This window comes from Galeopterus variegatus, unplaced genomic scaffold (genome assembly GCF_000696425.1).
Source record: "Galeopterus variegatus unplaced genomic scaffold, G_variegatus-3.0.2 Scaffold4254, whole genome shotgun sequence".
Taxonomy (NCBI): domain Eukaryota; kingdom Metazoa; phylum Chordata; class Mammalia; order Dermoptera; family Cynocephalidae; genus Galeopterus; species Galeopterus variegatus.
The window spans coordinates 107,211-125,519 of record NW_007730365.1 but is presented as its reverse complement, the minus strand read 5'-3'; the positions used below and the strand labels follow the sequence as shown (position 1 = coordinate 125,519).

Below are 18,309 nucleotides of genomic sequence, written 5' to 3'. Positions count from 1 at the left end.
CTATACCAGGAAGGTGGGTGTATTAGTATTGCTGCTGAAACAAATAACCACAAACTTAGTGGTTTAAAATTACTGTGAATGGGCAGGCTTTCTTGATTTCTCTTTCTGCTTGTTCACTATTGGTGAATAGAAATGCTACTGATTTTTGTGTGTTGATTTTGAATCCTGCTACTGTGCTGAACTCTTTTATCACCTCTAAGAGTTTTTTAGTAGATGATTTGGGCTGTTCGATATATAGGATCATATCATCTGCAAACAGGGACAGTTTTCATTCCTTTTAAAAGGATCTCCTTACCTGAAATTCTGAGACTTGCTTCCTGGGCTCTCGCTGTTTGTAGAGACAGAGGAAAGGCCGTGTTACAAAAACCTTGCCTTAGTGATAGCACTTGACACTTTTCATATTTTCTCCTCATTTGATTCCGTACTCAGAGTTGATAACTTTTTTCTCATCTGGAGAAAATAAGGGGAAAGGACAGGTTATCTGGTTAATATCAGAATTCAGACGGCTTCAAATGTTTTCTTTGGAATCCAACTGGCATGGATAATAATTCTTTGTGTTTTAGGGCATATTCTCTAAGTTCTCTGAGTCTCTTAAGGTGAGATGTTACTATCTGCCTTAGCTAGGAGCGAGGCTTGAATGAGATGGTGTGTATAAAATCTTTAACAGTGTCTGGAATCTGAGATGATCAGTAAATGTTTCTTTTCCTTTCCCCCTCCCTCCTGTGCTGACTCCATTTTATAAGAAAGAGAGGTGAAGGACAGAACATCTTGTAGGCCAGGCATGTGTAGTAACTTAAAAAACATCCGATGAGAAAGCAGTAAATAGATGAAATATTTGGGAATGTGGAACTATAGGTGCCAAATCCAAACCTCTGAAATAGTAAATTTCTTAATTTTTTTCTTAAGACCAGAGACTGTCTTGGGTCCATGTTTTGTGATTTCTGATTGTCAAATTTGTCTGAAGATGTCTGTGTTTAGAGATCCAGAGTTTCAATGTGGTTGGGTTGAATTGGAAAGCAGATTTACCTCAGCTGCTGTTTTGTTGTATTTTTCTTCCAGATCCAACATGAATGAAGTTTCCTGCAAAAAACGGGATGACTTTTTGGAATGGCCTGAGTATTTCATGGCAGTGGCCTTCTTATCAGCACAGAGAAGCAAAGATCCAAATTCCCAGGTAAATGAATTTCACTGGAGAATGTTTGGTTATTCACAGACAAAGAGATGCCCACAAGTGAGCAAAATTACAAAAAGGGAAGCAAATTACGAAATTAAAAGCAAATCCCAAAAATGGACGGCTGTCAACTTAAAAATGCAGAGTAAATTTGCCACCTTTTGTGCAGCATTCCTGCATGCCTACATTTTCCTGTGAGAGAGTCAGGTGTCACGTGCCGTTGTTAGCTGTCTCTTGTGCCCCCTTTGGGGCTGGGGGTGCACTTTTCTTGGCTTGTGGGAGCTGCCACAGAAAACAAACAAGGAGACAGCGCTCAGCACCTCCAGCAGCTATGTGTCTGTTTTGAGCTGTGCAGCCCCTCTGGTTACATTCATTGCCTCCCCAGTGGTAGACCAGCCACTTGCAGTCACCAAGCCTTTGGGCATGTTTCCCTGTAGGTCGGAGCCTGCATCGTGAATGCAGAAAATAAGATTGTTGGGATCGGGTATAATGGAATGCCGAATGGGTGCAGTGATGACCTGTTGCCTTGGAGGAGGACAGCGGAGAATAAGCTGGATACCAAATACCCTTATGGTAGGGCATGTTTTATGTTCCATTCTGCATAGTGACATAGTCTGGTGAGTGCTTCATTAAGAAAGTTGATCAGAAGTCATCACCTCCCTTTTCAGTCATCAACAACTGGAAAGAAAAGAAGTTCTATTGAACTACCCCAATTTCCTGTCCCTGTCCCTTAAGTTCCAAAGAGAGTCACAGGTGGAAGCATGTTAGTGGTCTCAGCGTCTAGTCCTGAGGTCCAGGGCTTTTTGCCTTTGGTGGGCGTGGCAGGCTTCACTGCTGGTCTGTACACCAGAGCACTGATGGCAGGCTTCCCTGCAGAGGGCCACAGCCCCTTGCAGAGATAGCTGAGGGATGTTCAAGGGGACTCTGCAGGTGGTTTCATCACTACTTGGAGCAGGGTCTGCTAACCAGGTGCTGCTGGCCGGGGCTTTGCTCTGATGAGAAGCGGGCTTTACTCAGCCCCTCCGCCTGATGAGCACATCTGGCTCAAGCTCATCTTTGGGAGGCAGGAATTAAACTGCGAGCTGGACATCCGGAGATGGATGATGTAGTCACTTCCTCCTGTTTCAGGGGACTCTGTGGTCCCACAGTGGACTGAGGTCAGACCAAAAGCTGGAAGTGTGGAACGGGAAAGCTTTGGCTTGGCCGTCTCTAGATTTCCACTGTGTAACTAGGGAATGGTGCTTCTTAGGATTTATTGCCTGTCTGAGCCCCAGGGAGAATCCCTTCAGAGATTGTCTGAGAGGGACAAGCCACAGCTTCACTTTTCCTTTTATTCCCCAGAGAATATGCAATTGATGCCATAAAAGAGACAAATCGGGTTGAATATGCTGGTTGCTGATTTTTCATAATGTTAGACCCTGTATTTATGTCTGAAAATGAACAGACTGGCTCTGTTGAAAATAAAGTAGATTAAGGCCATCTAAATGGACAAGAGTGTGCCTTCAGGAAACCAAGTTCAAGGCATGATGTAAGACCTTTCTTCTTTGTCGACTCTTCCCTAGTAGATTTTCCTCTGGGTTTTTCTCATGAAGAATCCCAAGTCTACATTTAGTTTAATTTATATATCTTTATTAATGTTCTTGGACCTTAATCATGTTAAATAAGCCCTATAAATTTCTTTTTAACTGCTTAAGAGTAACTCTTCCATGTTTGAAAGAAAAAGAAAAAAGGTGCCTGGAGGTACAGAAGGAATTGAGGAATGAGGATAGGGGTAACTACAAAGCACTCAGGGTTTTCAGGGTGTGAAAAATAGTTGAGTGATTAAGGGGATTTAATAGTCAGATAGTCAATTTAACTTCACCCCTTGTAGGAATAGGAAGAGTGGGATCGGAGTTAGGAGAGTATAAAACTGTCTTAGCCCCAGCTTTAGAGCTAACGGTAGTGAGTGACATGAAAAACATGCTAATGTATTTTAGGAACTTTTTGTTGTTCTGATTTTGATTCTGTAAGTTTTTATTGGTAAGAAGGAAAGGAAATGATTAATTGTTTTTAGGTCCATGCAAAGATAATTTTTCACAATGCAGTTCAATGTCCCATATAAAAATGGTGAAAGTGAAGGGGGTCGATATGTTAAAAGATCTACACTGAAATGTATGACGACCACAGCCAATATTTCACCGAGTCGAGACAGTGAAATATTGGTTCTTATGCTGAACTCTGATATGGAATTCTTAGGAGATGTCAGTTTGTTGTACTCAGGCTGGTTGCAAAAGATCGCAGTGATCAGACCAGTGTAGAGAAGTCCTCAGGGGTCCCTGAGTGGCTCTCCCAATGGAACCTGTCCCTTCTTCAGTCACTGTGAGCACAGGCAGTTTTGCAGCAGGGACCTAGAAGCCAAAGTCTTTGCATTACATTTGTACCCATCCCTCTCAAGCAACTGGTTTTGTTTGTTATGAAGCCCTGCCTTTTGTACAAGTTGGAGACAGTACCTTTTGGAACTCTTTTCCAGAAGGAATTAAAAAAAAAAGAAAAAAAGCCACACAGACATCTGTCCAACTTCACTGATTGTTTTTTATTGAACAGTTGCTGAGTTTCTGGGCAGTGGTTGTCCGTCTGCATTATTTCTAATCATCCTTATGAAGCCTCTAAGTTTTCAAAGCTCTTTGCCCTTACTTATCAATTATTCATTTTATATGTAGCTATGTTAGAATGTAGACGATTTTCTTTCATGTGAGTAAGCTTGTAATTTGTGTACCATAAAAGTTGTAGAAGGTAATAAACCGATTTTAAAAGGCATTTAGTATTACTGCCGTCACAATACTTGGAAAGATGGGCTTTAAGTCTAAGTAACGATGACTGTGTATAAACTGTACACTCATTTTCAAGGCTTCTCAGGCCACAGAGAAGTAAATATTTAGATTGCCTGGCATGTAATAGAAATGTTTGGTGATAATTGACCAAAATGCAAATTCTTTTTTTTTTTTTGCTTCTGTTTTAAGATTTTTTAAATTAATTAAAAAAAAAATAGGATGGCAATGTCTGGAGTGGGGTGGTGGGCTTAACCCTGTGTTTCGTTACCTACATTAATGGTGACTGAGCTGATATTTCAGGAAAGATAGATTCATAGGTTGTGGTAATCCCTGTAAAGGAGTTGTAGAGATTAATAAACGTCTAAAAACCTCCCAGGGCCCGTACATAATGCTAACCTCAGTATTTTGAGTAAGAAAATCTGTAATGACAAAAAACTACTTATCAGTAACAATTTATGTTAATCTGAGCTTTATTAAATCAAACAGCATTTACGTATGTTTGAAAAAAGTTTATGTATGTGCTAGACGTGGTATTAATCCCCTGTGGACCATGCTTGGACCCCTTCAATGGTGCCTCAGTGTTCTGTACCCACAGGATCTAAGCCTACCCCTTTCTTTTAAGTAACTTCTGTAATGTCACACGTGGAGGGTGACAGGGTGACATTCCTAATTCCAAGGTCACTTGTCTTTCTGTTACTCCACTCTGTATCTTTCCTGTGGGGCACAGGAATTCAGCTTTTCTGAAATGTTGATCATCATCTCATTTTGCAGTTGAGCAGATTGAGGCTTAAATAACTCCTCAAGGATCAAGAGCTTGGGAGTGGTAGCCTATGCCTAACATTAGGCACAAAGCCACTTACACATCGCCTACTTTAACATTTCTTTAAAGGGGAGTGCAGTGAACTGAATGTTTGTGTCCCCCAAAATTCGTGTGTTGAAACCCTAATTCTAATGTGATGGTATTTGGAGGTGGGGCCTATAGAAGATGGTTAGGCCATGAAGGTGGAGCTCTTATAAAAGGGACCCCAGAGCACTCTCTCGCTCTCTTTCCACCATGTGAGGACACAAGGAGAAGATAGTAGTCTGCAGCCCTGAGGAGGGGCCTCACCAGAACATGACTGCTGGTACTCTGATCTGGGACTTCTAACATCCAGAACTGTGAAAAATAAATTTCTGTTTATAAGCCGCCCTGTCTAGGGTACTTTGGTATAGCAGCTCAAACTAAGACAGGGAACTTGAAAATTGTGTAAATATGTGTAAATTTGCAGTAAGATACAACTCAATTATTCTTTATTAATTCTGTAAGTTTGGAAGTCATTAGTCTGATTGACACTTTGTGGGAAGCAGGGAAATACAGGACAGGAAGGCATGATAGGAAGACAGAGCGTTTTTCTGATCTTTGTCTCCAGAGAGGCATTTTTAAAGAGTGTTTTTGTTCTTCCAGCTTTAGGATCAAAACTTCATGAAATTATTTGATTATAATGTAGTATTAATATGGAAGATGAAAATTCCCCTTGCTAAAGGATCTGCTTTTTATTTCATCCTTTTCCTGAAAAAAATCCAAAAGATAATATGATGTCAGTAACATTAAGTGGCAGGAAGAAGGCAGCGTTATTATAGTGAGAACCTTTTCAGATAAATGACAATTAAAAAACTGGGAAGCAGCAGATTTATCTAATTTACCATATAAAAAAAACTTTGGAAGATTTGTATTTTTATGATGATGTGGGTTGCTAAACACGTGATAAAGTATTCAGTTGACATTTTTAGTTCCTTTCTCTTTGTGAAATACATTACAGTCAAGCACATTTAATCAAAATATCAATTTTATGAAATGGAGGTAAAATACTCTTGGTAATTCAGATATCACTCTTTCCTTAGGTTTTTGTAACCAGTTTTGATGATATAGTGTACAGACTAGAGAGCTGGAGCAGAATCAACTTCTTCCCGTTGTTAAACTTCCTGGGAATTTTAAATAATGCTTGCTACACTCATCAGGCTGCCCTGCACTTGCGGCCTTGCCATTTCCTGTTGGTGCCTCTTTGCTTGGCCTCGTCTGCCTGTCAAAATCAATCAGGAAGCCAGGATTGCTTTGCCTGCCACACCACACTTCATCAGGAAGGGACCACAGTCTTGATGCCCGCATGAGTGGGTGGTAGCTTCTCTCTGAATGCATTGAGCAGAAATGGAGATGTGGGGCTCTTTCCAGAGTCAGTTTTCTATTTCTACAGGAATACCCTAAAAAGGATATAATGCTGGGAAGAAAATGCTGAAAAACCTGGAATTAATTAAGGCGAGAGTTCAGTGTGGCAACTTTAAGCACTTTTGCCAGTGTGTGGCAGTGCTTCTTTAAATTTTATATTTAAGTTGCATCTTTATTTTTTGGATTTAGCATATTGTTAAGCATGCATAGATGTCATTTTAGTGATTACTTAGCCATTTACCTTACCGCCTTGAACACTGACATTTTCCTGACTGCCATGCATGTGATATATTTCTTTGGCATCCAAAAGGTTAGTCTTGAGAAACTAATTTATCAAGGAGTTAGGAGGCCGATCCTTCTTAAACTATGACTTCCTCACAACTCGTAAGAGCTTCTTAGTAATTAAGATCAAATTTGTTCTTTCAGCCAGTTGGAATTGAATGCCCACTAGTTTTGTTAGGCAGATCCGTGGATTTGCTGACTTGGTGGTGTTTTCTCGTGCAGAATTTAATTTAACTTATAGCTTTCTGCCGTTCCTCCCCTGCCTGGCCATCTAGTAGTTGTGGCCTGATGGTGGGTATAATTAGGACTTTTGTACAGCATAACTAATATAATTAGTGAAAACCTTTGAGCAACTGTACAGGAAACAAATTAACAAGATTATGTTTTTATGAATCAAGGGGCAAACTCAGGTTTGATTGTGTGGTGTTTTAGATAAACAGAGAAATGCAATAGTATATGTATTCCTAAAATTAACCAGCTTGACATAGAATATTTCAGCTTAAGGTATAATTGGTTATAAAAAGTTTTCAGAAAAGAATAATGATTTTGTTATTAATTTATTCATGTTTATGTATTTTTAACAGATACATGGTTAATTATTTTTAAAGCACTAGAGATTGCTATTTCATTATGAATATCTACAAAGGATGTGTGGTAACAGTATAACACCCTCTGAAGAGCAGATGTAGGAAAAGCTGAACTGCTCGTCTGTGGGGATCAGACCTCCCCATGAAAATACATGTGTGTGTCTCCTTTTTATTAAAAGTGATTTTCACATCAGTTCATAGAAGTTTGAAACAAAATGTAATTCAAGGTAGTGGTTTCCAAGTTGACGGATGACCGGAAGTGGGCTGGAGTTAATCTTTGTACTTTCTCTCAAAATAAAAGGTTTGTTGAAAAATTAATAGCCTCAATAAAATTTCAGGGGCACATTCAGCCTATTTTAGAAAACAATTATGTTGAGTATATGAACACATTAATGATTGAATGCAAATAGGTACTCCTAATGATAAATTTAATTTATCTAATTCTTTAAGATTGCTAAGTCTTTGCTAAGGAACGCTTGGTTACCATTCAGTGTGGTTATAGTAAGCACCTGAAAATAATAAATCTCATGGTCTTTATTCTGTTGATCTGTTTTATGTTAGTTGTGACCAATCTCTGAAATTGGCCTGAATCACTAAGATTTATTTTGAGGTTTTTTTCCATCAGAAATCTCCCTTTCATAAGCTTTGTACTGGTATGTTAAAGTAGTGTATGTATATAGTATTTAGTCCTAGATATATGCAACAAAACCTGGTTCTCAGAGATTTTTGCAAATATTTATATTGCTTTTAATTTTACTTTCTTAGGACTTATTTGGATGGACATATGCGTATCTGTAGTATGCATATTAGCTAAGTACACCCCCACAATGCTTAAAGCAACAGAGACCACATTAAAGTGAAAGAATCCTGGACCAGCCATCAAGAGCCCTGGGTTTCGGGTCTGGTGTGTTCATGCCCAGTGATTATGGGGTGGTTATATATGTCACTTTATATGTATTTCTCAATTATTTTTATGAAATAAATGATCACTGAGGACTCTTCCAGTTTTACAGTCCTAAGGAGAAATATAAACAATATAGTTTTGATTGCATTAGATTAGTGTCTGTTTCTCTGCTTATGGAGTTCTGAAAGCATTCCTGGTCAAAGCTGCAGAGCTATAAAATCCTTTGGTGGCAATGACACAAAGAGAGGGAACGTGCATATGTACATGGATAAATTAATAGCTAGGAACAGGCTTCATTCCTTCCAACGATTAAAATCTGTAGTTCTAAGATGAATATAAACCGAATCGAGACAATGCACAATGGTGGAAGGGGGTGGTTGAAGAGTGTAGGTTACTCCGCAGACATGGAGATTAAAAGACATTTGATGAAAAAAGGTTGGATAACAACAATAAAGAAAAAGATCTTGGGCCGGCCCGGTGGCACACTGGAGAGTGCGCCGCTTGGGAGCGCGGCAGCGCTCCCGCCGAGGGTTCGGATCCCATGTGGAGACCGGTTCCCGCTCACTGGCTGAGCGTGGTGCAGGCGCAACACCGAGGGTTGTGATCCCGTTACTGGTCAGTAAAAAAGAGACAAAAAGGGAAAAAAAAAAAAAAAAAAGATCTTGTGTCCAAGTGAAAGAGAATTTCTGAATATATGAGGTACACTGACAACTATTTGGAGACAAGAGGTTATTCTGAGACCAAATAGAAAGAGAGGACTTTAGAAATCCTTTTGTGAATCAACGAATGTGACAGTATTTATTGAAACATAGATACTTGCCTGGGGTTGGGAAACCCTTGTGACAAATGCAGAACATTGATGAAAGCAAGGGAGGAAGAGTGGGAAGGTGCGCACACTCCTCTCTGCTCCTGCTGTCGGATGGTTGGTGCCAGCCAGTTAGTGGAGGTGTAAATTTCATCTCTGTGCTTCTTTCAAATGATAGATGCCATAGCAAATTTAAAATATTGAATATGATAACTGAGCATGAATTTTTTAATTCTGCAATTAAAAGACTTTGTTCAGAATGCCATTAATTTTGAGTTTAGGTGAATAAAGGGAAGCAGAACTCCTCTTTGTCGTTTTCCTTCTGCAAGTGAGTTATCACTTTTTAGAAATTTAAATAAATACTAATGAGTCATCTGTTCTTTTACCAGTTTAAGTTGTCTGCTGGTGATGGGAGTGTTCTCTTGAGTCATATTACTTCCTTTTTAGAAATTGTAACTGTTTTATAATGCATTGGATTTTTTTGCAGAGTACTTTCACACACAGTCATTCATTCATTCAGCAGATACTTACAGGGCATCTATTATATGTATTACATGGTAATACATATACTCTGCAGTGGTAAACAAAATGTACATGGTCTGGTGTCTGTTTTCCAGTAGCTTGCAGACTAACTGTAGAGGAGGTAGACATTAATGAAGTAAACATTACTGGAATTCAAAGAATTAGATGAGTCCCATCATGTAAAGATGGACAAATTGGTGTTTTGGGATGGGAAGTGCATTCACAGCAGAGAGTGCTTGGGTGAAGACCTCAGATGGGAAAGCCCTCTGCACAGTGCATGCATGTGAAGGGGAGAATTCAGCTCAAGCCTAGTGGGTGAAGGCTGGAGTGGTAAGGTGAGACTGAGGGCCTCGTAGGTTAAGAAGTTTGGATTTTAAAAATTACTTGGTTGTTGCTATGGACTGAATGTGTCCCCCCAAATTCATATGTTGAAATACCCAACATGATGGTATTAAGAGGTGTGGCCTTTAAGAGTTGATTAGGTCGCAAGGGCAGAGCCCTGATGCATGGGATTATGTAAGAGGCCTGAGGGAGTTTGTCTGCCCCTTCCACCGTGTGAGGACACAGGGAGAAGGCACCATCTGAAGAAACCAGCCCCCAACAGACACCAAACCTGCTGGCACCTTGATGTTGGACTTCCCAGCCTCCAGAACTGTAAGAAATAGACTTCTGTTGTGTAGAAGTCACCAGTTTATGGGATTTTTTTAGAGCAGCCCAAGCAGACTAAGGCTGGTTGTGGGTGTGAAATAGATTGTTCCAGGGCAAGAGTGGAAAAGGACACCAGCTGAGCGGCACTGTAGGCTGATAGGGGGCTCTGGAGGGTAGGCGTGCTGGAGCTGGGAGAGAGGCTGCAGAGAGCCCATGACATGGAGGCAGCATCAAGAGGATGGTGGGGTGGGGGGTGTGTGACATGGGTTGGGAGAGGGAGAGGACTCCTCCCAACCTGTTCTGGCCGCAGCAACTAGATAGGTGTACCAGGGTGGAGAAGGCTGGAGGAGGGGCAGGATTTGTGGAAGATCAAGGAAGATTTGGACACCTGAATTTTGAGACTCCTGTGAGAGCTCCTGGTAAAGGCTTTGGTGATTAGGTGGGTATGTGGCGGGGGCTGAGAGGGTGGGGAGACAAGTCTGGGCTGGTGATGTCAGTATCGGCATGTTGGGCATTTAGGTGCATCAGTGCCATGGACTTGACTGAGGTGACGGGGGGTGGGGATTGCAGGGTAGAAGAAGGCCCTGGCCTGATCCCTGAGAACTCCAGCACTTAGAGGTTGTGTGGAGGAGGAAGAGCCTGCCAAGGAGGAGCATGCCCTCATGGGGAGCATGCGCAGCCCTGCTGTGAGAAGCAGGGGGCCATCAGCTGTGTCAAAGGTCGCTGAGAGGTCAAAGAAGATTAAAATGTGTCTGTGGGTTTAGCAACATGGAGGTCGTTGTTGACACGGCCCAGAGCAGATTCCATGGAGCTGTAGGCTTGGAAGGCAAATTGGAGCCAGTTGGTAGAACTTTATTTAGGTATGGTATTGAGATGTGCGGTTGTGTAGAGAGCAAGGCGATAGGGTCATGGCTAGAATGGGAGATGCAGGCAGAAGAAAAGATTCTATTTGTAAGATGGGAGAATCCAGTTTTTGTTTTTGTTTTTTTTCTGCAGCAGGCATTTGTTTCCTGACGGGAATAGTCCATAGAGAAAGAGGGATGGATGAATAAAAAAAGGGGAAAGAGGCAAGATGTTTGAGGATGTGGGAGGGCGTGGCCTCCCAGGCACACCGGTTGACAGCAAGAGGAGGGACACTCGTGAGGGGGAGGGGGCGGATGACAGCAGACACAATGGGACATGTGATGGAAGGTGGGGTGTGATCAGCTGCAGCACTGGCGGTGAAGGATAGAGCAAGGCTGTGGGCTGAGAGCAGGGGGTTGGAGCGGGAGCAGGCTTGGACACTGGGGAGAAAGGAAGAGAAGATCGTCGTGTGGTGTGGGAGGCCTGCTACAGATTTGTCCCCGGAATGTAGGGCAGTGTCAGGAGCTTGCATCTTATCTGACAATCCCAAATTAGGTCGGTTAATCCCCATTTTCTGCAGGCTGAAACAGGATCAGTGAGTTGCCGGAGGCAGGCCTTGTAGAGCTGGAATTAATTAGAACACTCAAGTCCTGACTCCTATTCCAGTGCTCAGTGCTCAGCCCCAGCCTACCCTTTAAAATCTATTATCATGAGAAGGAAGCTTGATAATGCGTATTTGCATTACAAAACTGCCAAAAGACGATGAATGTTCTGTTTCTATTGGTGCTATTTTAGTACACTGCGGGCCTCACGCGTGCATTCCACATGAACAGTAGGAAGGGAGGTGGCCATGGCTTCCCCATGGATGAAGTGTGGTTATTTCCACGCCCTCCTCCTTCTGACCTGATTGTGTGCCATCAGCACATAGGGAAGCAATGTAATTAGAGTTCTGGGGGCTTTATTATCAATAATGGAAGCACCACAGTCAGAAAGCTCTTTAGCCTTGAGCACTACCATTGGGGCTAAGTGGCTCCCCTGGGTGCCCTGAGTTGTTGCCAGCAGCTTTAGCAGGAGGCAGCGAGGAAGGGGGCAGGGGATAGAGAACAGGGTAGGAGAGAGAGAAAGAGATGTGCATCCTCGCAGCCAGGCCCAATTGTGTGGCCCAGGACCGCTTTGTCTCAGGTGGGCAGCCCCGGGGAGAAGGTAGGAATCACGACCTTTTATCAGGTAGGTCTTCTGCACTGTGCTCTTAGCAGAGTTTAGTCTTTGCAAGGGTTCTTGGAGGGAGGCATTTTTCTCTCCATTTCATAGGTCAAGAGCCTGAGGCTTAAGAAGATGCTTAAGGTCATGGAACTGGTGGGGGTAGGGTGATGTGCGGGAGGTGGCTGAGTGGACATGGTCATGAGGAAGCAGAGGGGACAGGCAGAGCAGGGATGGCTCCAAGAACAGGGGTGCACCGTCCCGAGAGTGGGGACGGGAAGTTACTACTGCAGTGTTCGGGGCCTGGGCCATGGGCATGTGGGGCGCTCTAGAAGGTGATGCTGCCCCCAGAGCTGCGAGGGCTTGGTACCTTTTAAGTGAGTGGCTCATGCCTTTCCTCCCAGATCTGTCCAGAATTCCTTTTTGCTGTCCTTTTTTTTCTAGTAGAGACCTCCCGCCTGGTAACAGAACAGACTCCACACATGGGGCTGGGCCTCTCTGCGTTGTCACTATTTTCTGTTTTTACTTTTCACACACAAACTTATGCTGTAATAATAAATGTCTTTCCAGGGGAACTATGTGCCTCTCAGAGGCAGAAGGTAGCTGGGCTTCGTTATTTTATCTTACCTGTGCATGGGCCTGGGGGGCAGTATCGTCTCCATCTGAGCACATATACTTGGTTGGAGCATGGTCAGACAAGGCAGAAATGCTGTCGCCTGTCATCCCTTTTCCTGGCCCCCGACTCTCCAAGTCCTCATCAGAGCGAGAACCAGCAGGGTTGAGGCTGCTCTTTCTCAGAAAACAAGTCCAATTCCGACTATTGGTAACCAAGGCTTTATTCGCATAATTCCTTCTAGTGCACAAAGGTGTCCCTCATTTGCTCTTCGCTGTAACCCTGTGTGATGAGCAGGAGAGGGTGGTGTTATTCCTATGTGTAGCTGAGAGAGGCTGGCACTCGAAGTTACTATCTTTGTGTAGGCAAATTCCAGGGTTTAAACTCCTTTGTTCTGAAAGGGTGTTGGTAATCCAAATACATTTTTCTACAGAAACAAATTACCTGAAGATTCAGTTCCCCTTTTACCTGGGAACAGTGCATTTAACCCCTCATTTCCTGGGTTTTCTCAGCACTTCTTCAGAATTCTTCTTCTGTTGTGCTTGGAGCATTTGCGGGTCCTTCGGTTGTTTCTTCGCTTGGATATCGCTGCCCGGCTGGGTGTGAGCTCTGCGGGGAGTGGACCCACCGCCTCCTGCAGCCCCAGCACCCAGTGCTGTGAGTGCTCTGACTGGGGGCAGGCAGGGTTTGCAGCCAGGGCTTATCAAAACATACGCATGGAAACATGGGAAGTTTTAAACCGTTTTACCTCCTGGTGCAGCCCAATACAAAGGGATGCTCCTCTGGCTGGAGGACAGGGCTCTATCTGAGAAGCCTTAAGAGTGAAGGCTTTGGAGCATTCCAGCAAGTTGGCAGGGAGGAAGAATAGTGTCAGGGGCTCTGGGGGCGAGGGGCAGGGAACAGAGGACGAGGAGAGTGAGATGTGGTGGATGGGAGCTTTTTGGTAGAATTATCTTGAAGAAGCAATGTAACTTGATTTCCAAGTTCTCCCTTACCCAACCCCACCTTTATTTCAGTCACTTGAAAACGCTGACAATGATTCAGCTTGCTACTTTATAGATATAGAAACTTTTTGCAAGGGAGATAAGGTAGAGTGACATTGTTTGCCTCCAAATTCTAGAAGTGTTTGCCTTGGATTTTGGGGGTAGCTGTAATAATGAACAGTTTATAACTTTTGGGGTGGGGGGCACTTGGTGGTAGTAGGTGGCGGGGGCTTAAATTTAGAGGCTATTCTATTGTTAAATTACTGACTTGAAGGATAGGTACTTTGGAGGCTGGCAGTGACATATGAGGCCCTGTCAGGATATCTTTCAATAATTAAGAAACAAGTAGTTGAAATTCCATTTTAATTCCAAAAGGTATGAAGCAGTTCCTTAAATGGAACTGTAAGAAAAGCAAGTGCATGCCCCACCCCTCAGTGGAAGTTTCCAGCAGGCATCTGCCCAGCAGTGAGGGCAGGGTGGGGGCTCCTGTGCTCTGAGAGAGGTATGCCCAGATTTAGCAGCTCTGATAACCCATAGGACCTCAGAAGTAAAACCACTTAGACCCTAATTTCAAGAAGTAATGACAAAAAGCTTTTGTCATCAAAAGTGGACTATCTTGTAAATTAACACTGAGTTATTTTTAAAGATGCATAGGTCAGCCTTGAACTTGGGTACCACATTTTGTGTCAATTACTGATTGTAGGTGAGAACCCAGTAGAAAGGTGGGAAGAAGACACTTCCCACCTTTTCATTCCAGAAGGCCATGAGCAGACACTTGTTGGCTCTTGAGTCCTGACCCTTGTCTCTTTATTGAACTGAGCTGTCCATGCTTTGATGGACACAGGCTGCAGTGCTGGCGGAATGCAGTGCAGGTCTGTTCCAAGTGGCAGTAGGTGCTCTGTGTCTGGCCTTTGACCCCGACACTAACAAAAGCTGCCCATCCTTTCAGGTCAGCCTTGGCACAATACCCCTCAGGCCTAAGGAAGTCGTTTTCTTCAAGAAAAATTCTGTACCACTAAAAATGAGGAATTTAAAACAATCTGGACCATTTCTTTAACTCGTATAGAAACTTACTTTTCCTGACTCCAAATTTTCCAGGCCCCAATATTTCTCATCTCACAGAGATGAACAGGTGAAGATCAGCAGAGGGTGGAGTCACTATTACTGCTGAAGCATTTGTGGAGCCATTATTGTTTGTTTAGCTTATTCAGCGTTTTTTTTTTTTTTAACCTATTCGAGTAACCTTAATATAACACTGCTGTCTAAAACAGATATTGTATTAGTCTTGTATCAAATGAGATGAAAGTCAAATCTATAAAATGTTGAATCTCTTAAATCTAACGAAGGATGGAATATATCCTGTTAATTTGTCAAACTTCTAGAGAACCGCCTACATGAGACAGTAAGGATTAATCAAGCCCTAGTAAGAGGGAATTTGAAAAATACAGTTTTCTAATTATACAATCTCTTCTCAGTGGTCCAAGGTTAATGCAGTTCTGAATTCTGACAGTTAGTAATGGAAAAAAAAAAGACCAAAGCTTATGAATTGTTTTATAATTACCTGAAACAGAGGTTCTCCTCTGGCAATCAAGAACTTTATAAGTATTAATCTGATATTTTTAGCATTTGATTCTTTTAGTTTTAACAATGTTGGGAATAATTGAAGGTTTTTATGTCACTCTGTGTTTATCAAATATACATGTATTTGGAGATTTCTTTTGCTTATTGCTTAGCTATAGATGTGTAATTCTCGGTAAAAAGTTGGAAAATTCATCTTTTATTTATTTATTTTTGGCAATTTAGACTGTCTTATGAGTACTTCTTAGAAACTGTGTATCTTTGGAATACTTGGCACTTATTCCTACTATGAATATAAAAATTACACTCAAAATTAATGGCACTACTCTTTGGTTTTTTTAGGTATATTTGTAGCTCTTGCTGCAGTTCTTAGGCAACATAATAAAACTGTTAGCACTAGAGAAAGATAAATTTATTCTTTAATTTATTGCTGTCAAACATCTTTGGAATGTTTATTGTTAAAAGGTACTGAGAAGCCCCAGACCACCCAAAAAAAAAAGGCTTGAGGAGAAGATGAGACATTCGGGTTAGAAATGTAGATTTCAGGGCTGAGCCCGTGGCGCCGCGGGTTCGGATCCTATATAGGGATGACTGGTGCGCTCACAGCGCTCATTGGCTGAGTGCAGTGTGGCCGGTCTCAAAAAGGACAAAAAAAAAAAAGAAAGAAAGAAAGAAAGAGAGAGAGAGAGAGAGAGAGAGAGAGAGAAAGAGAGAAAGAGAAAGAGAGGAAGGGAAGGGAAGGGAAGGGAAGGGAAGGGAAGGGAAGGGAAGGGAAGGGAAGGGAAGGGAAGGGAAGGGAAGGGAAGGGAAGGGAAGGGAAGGGAAGGGAAGGGGGAAGGGAAGGGGGAAGGGAAGGGGGAAAGGAAGGGGGAAAGGAAGGGAGAAAGAAAGAAATGTAGATTTCAGGGTTTTATAAATAGATCTGGTATCTGAGAATCTATGAATAAATGAATTCTTACAATCAGTAAGTACAGGAGAAAAATGGAGGACTAGGATTGAACCTTTGGAAGTGCCCAGAAAGGCAAGAGAAAGAAAAGGACCCATAGAAAAGTAAAGCAGAACACACAGGGCATCGTGATCTTGAGGTTTTAGAGTGGAGAGTAGTCCACTAATCAAGGGCCAAGAGAGCAGGTGAATCCAAAGAGTGCGGCCAAAAAGAGCCTTTGGGTTTTGGTGACACTAAGACCGTCCCATGGTGTGTGGGAGCTGGCTCCTATGAGCCCACCAGAGCCAGTTGTACATATCTCTTCCCAACTCCGTGTCCTGCTGGGAGCTTGAAATTGGCCATGTGGGAGTATGTACACACAGAAATTGGCTGATGCTGAGAATCAGGGCTTTTTTTTTTTTTTTTAAATAATTAGTTGTAAACATTTATCAGCATATTGCAGAGGCCAACAGGTTTCCAGAGTCGCAATTCTCAGACTTTTTATGTGATGACCTAGAAAGCATAGTTTATAGCTGAAACATGCATACCTGAAACACAGTTTTTAGGAACAGTGCTTAACCTTGCACGTGGGATGCATTCTGATCTCTGCCCTTCCCTTCTTGTCCATTTCATTGAAAAAGAAAAAAAAAAAAGCTGGTTATAACTCACTAAATTGATTTCATGACCTACAGTTTGAAAAACATTGTTTTAGGGCCGGCCCGGTGGCACACTGCTACAGTGCGCCGCTTGGGAGCGTGGTGGCGCTCCCGCCGAGGGTTCAGATCCCACATACAGACCGGTTCCCGCTCACTGGCTGAGCAGGGGGCGGGTGCAGCACCGAGGGTTGCGATCCCGTTGCCGGTCCCGGTCCGGTGCGGGCGCGACACTGAGGGTTGCAGTCCGTTGCCGGACACGAAAAAAGACAAAAAGGAAAAAAAAAAGAAAAAGAAAAACATTGTTTTAGAGAAAACTAGAGGTTGTATATGCATTATAAAGTCAAGAGACAATTATTTAGAAAATAAATTAGAGTAGCAGATGTGGAAATGCCAAAAGAGTGACATCTTCAGAATGGGGACTAAGTGTACATGCTTAAAGGAGAAGAGCGGTGGAGCAGAGAGAAGCCAGTGCCAACAGAGATGGGGAGAGCTGGGGCCTTGCAACCAGTTGGTGCTGGGAGAAGAGACTCATGTTTTGTTAGTGAAAGCTTGTCTTGGAGAAGATAAGCTCTCCTGAAGGATTGGGGATAAAACTGAAAACAGAGGAAGAAGCTGAAAATTGGGTGCACTCAGTGTTTTTAAAATTGCTTTTAGTCGGAAATACACATTCTCAGAGCCAGTGTTACTCTTGCAAACCAAGTGCCCACTTGTACACCTTGTTGAAGGTCATGCATCTTCTAAGAGTCAAATTGGGCCTTGAACCCTGGTGCTGACTTGTTGCAAAGCTCTTTCTTCATACTTCCCTGCAGAGGTGATAGTTAGGCTAGCCAGGCCAGGAGCAAGCTCATCACAGGCCAGCTATGTCACCCTGAGTGTTCTTGTGGCCCGGAGCCAATTTGGCAGCCACACATCATTTGCTCAGTATAAATGGCCAGTCCAAGTAAATGAGTGCCCAAACTCCACTCTGACATGTTAAACAAATTGAATGGATAGTAGTCAAGTTAGTCAACCCAGTTTCCTCTTTGAGGACAGTCTGGGGGCCTGAGGCCTGACCGAGATCTGTCTCCTCAGATGGAACAAGCCTGCCAGGAGATGCCAGTTGGTCTTGGAGAGAAGCAAGTGTCAGGCCAGAAAGGTGAAGCCAGGTTTCAGGACTTGGACAGACAGCACAGGTTGAAGTGTCGGGTGCTCCCCTGAGTGGGGTTTCTCCCTTCAAGCCAGGGAAGCCTGTGTTAATCAGACAGAGTTTGGTGGGCTGAGGCGGCTCTTGGGAAGGCAGTGGGTGTTTGCCAAGTCTAAAATTGAAGGGGTGCAGGAATGAGCAAGAGAAATCAGGGTTGGGTTGATCCTCATACTGCTGATTGAACACTTGGGTATTGTTTGTGTCATTGCCTGGTTTTAAATATGTGGGATTGTGGATTGGGAACCATTCCTTTTAAAGAGCCTCAGTGATATCTAGCACTCCCGTTGTTCATACTGCCTAGTAGACTTCATGTTCTTTTTAACAAGAAGCTTTAGGGCCGGCCCAGTGGTGCACTGCTACAGTGTGCCACTTGGGAGCGCGGCAGCGCTCCCGCCG

The 18,309-nt window shown here is 43.0% G+C and overlaps 1 protein-coding gene across 1 annotated transcript in view; it reads left to right on the top strand.

Moving 5' to 3' along the window:
- DCTD (dCMP deaminase) overlaps positions 1–18,309 on the top strand; it is a 27,345-nt gene that overhangs the window by 1,616 nt on the left and 7,420 nt on the right. The window contains exons 2-3 of the mRNA XM_008587121.1: positions 1,060–1,174; positions 1,609–1,744. Coding sequence (XP_008585343.1) covers positions 1,067–1,174; positions 1,609–1,744 — 244 coding nt within the window. The 5' untranslated portion in view covers positions 1,060–1,066. The remainder of the gene's footprint in view (positions 1–1,059; positions 1,175–1,608; positions 1,745–18,309) is intronic.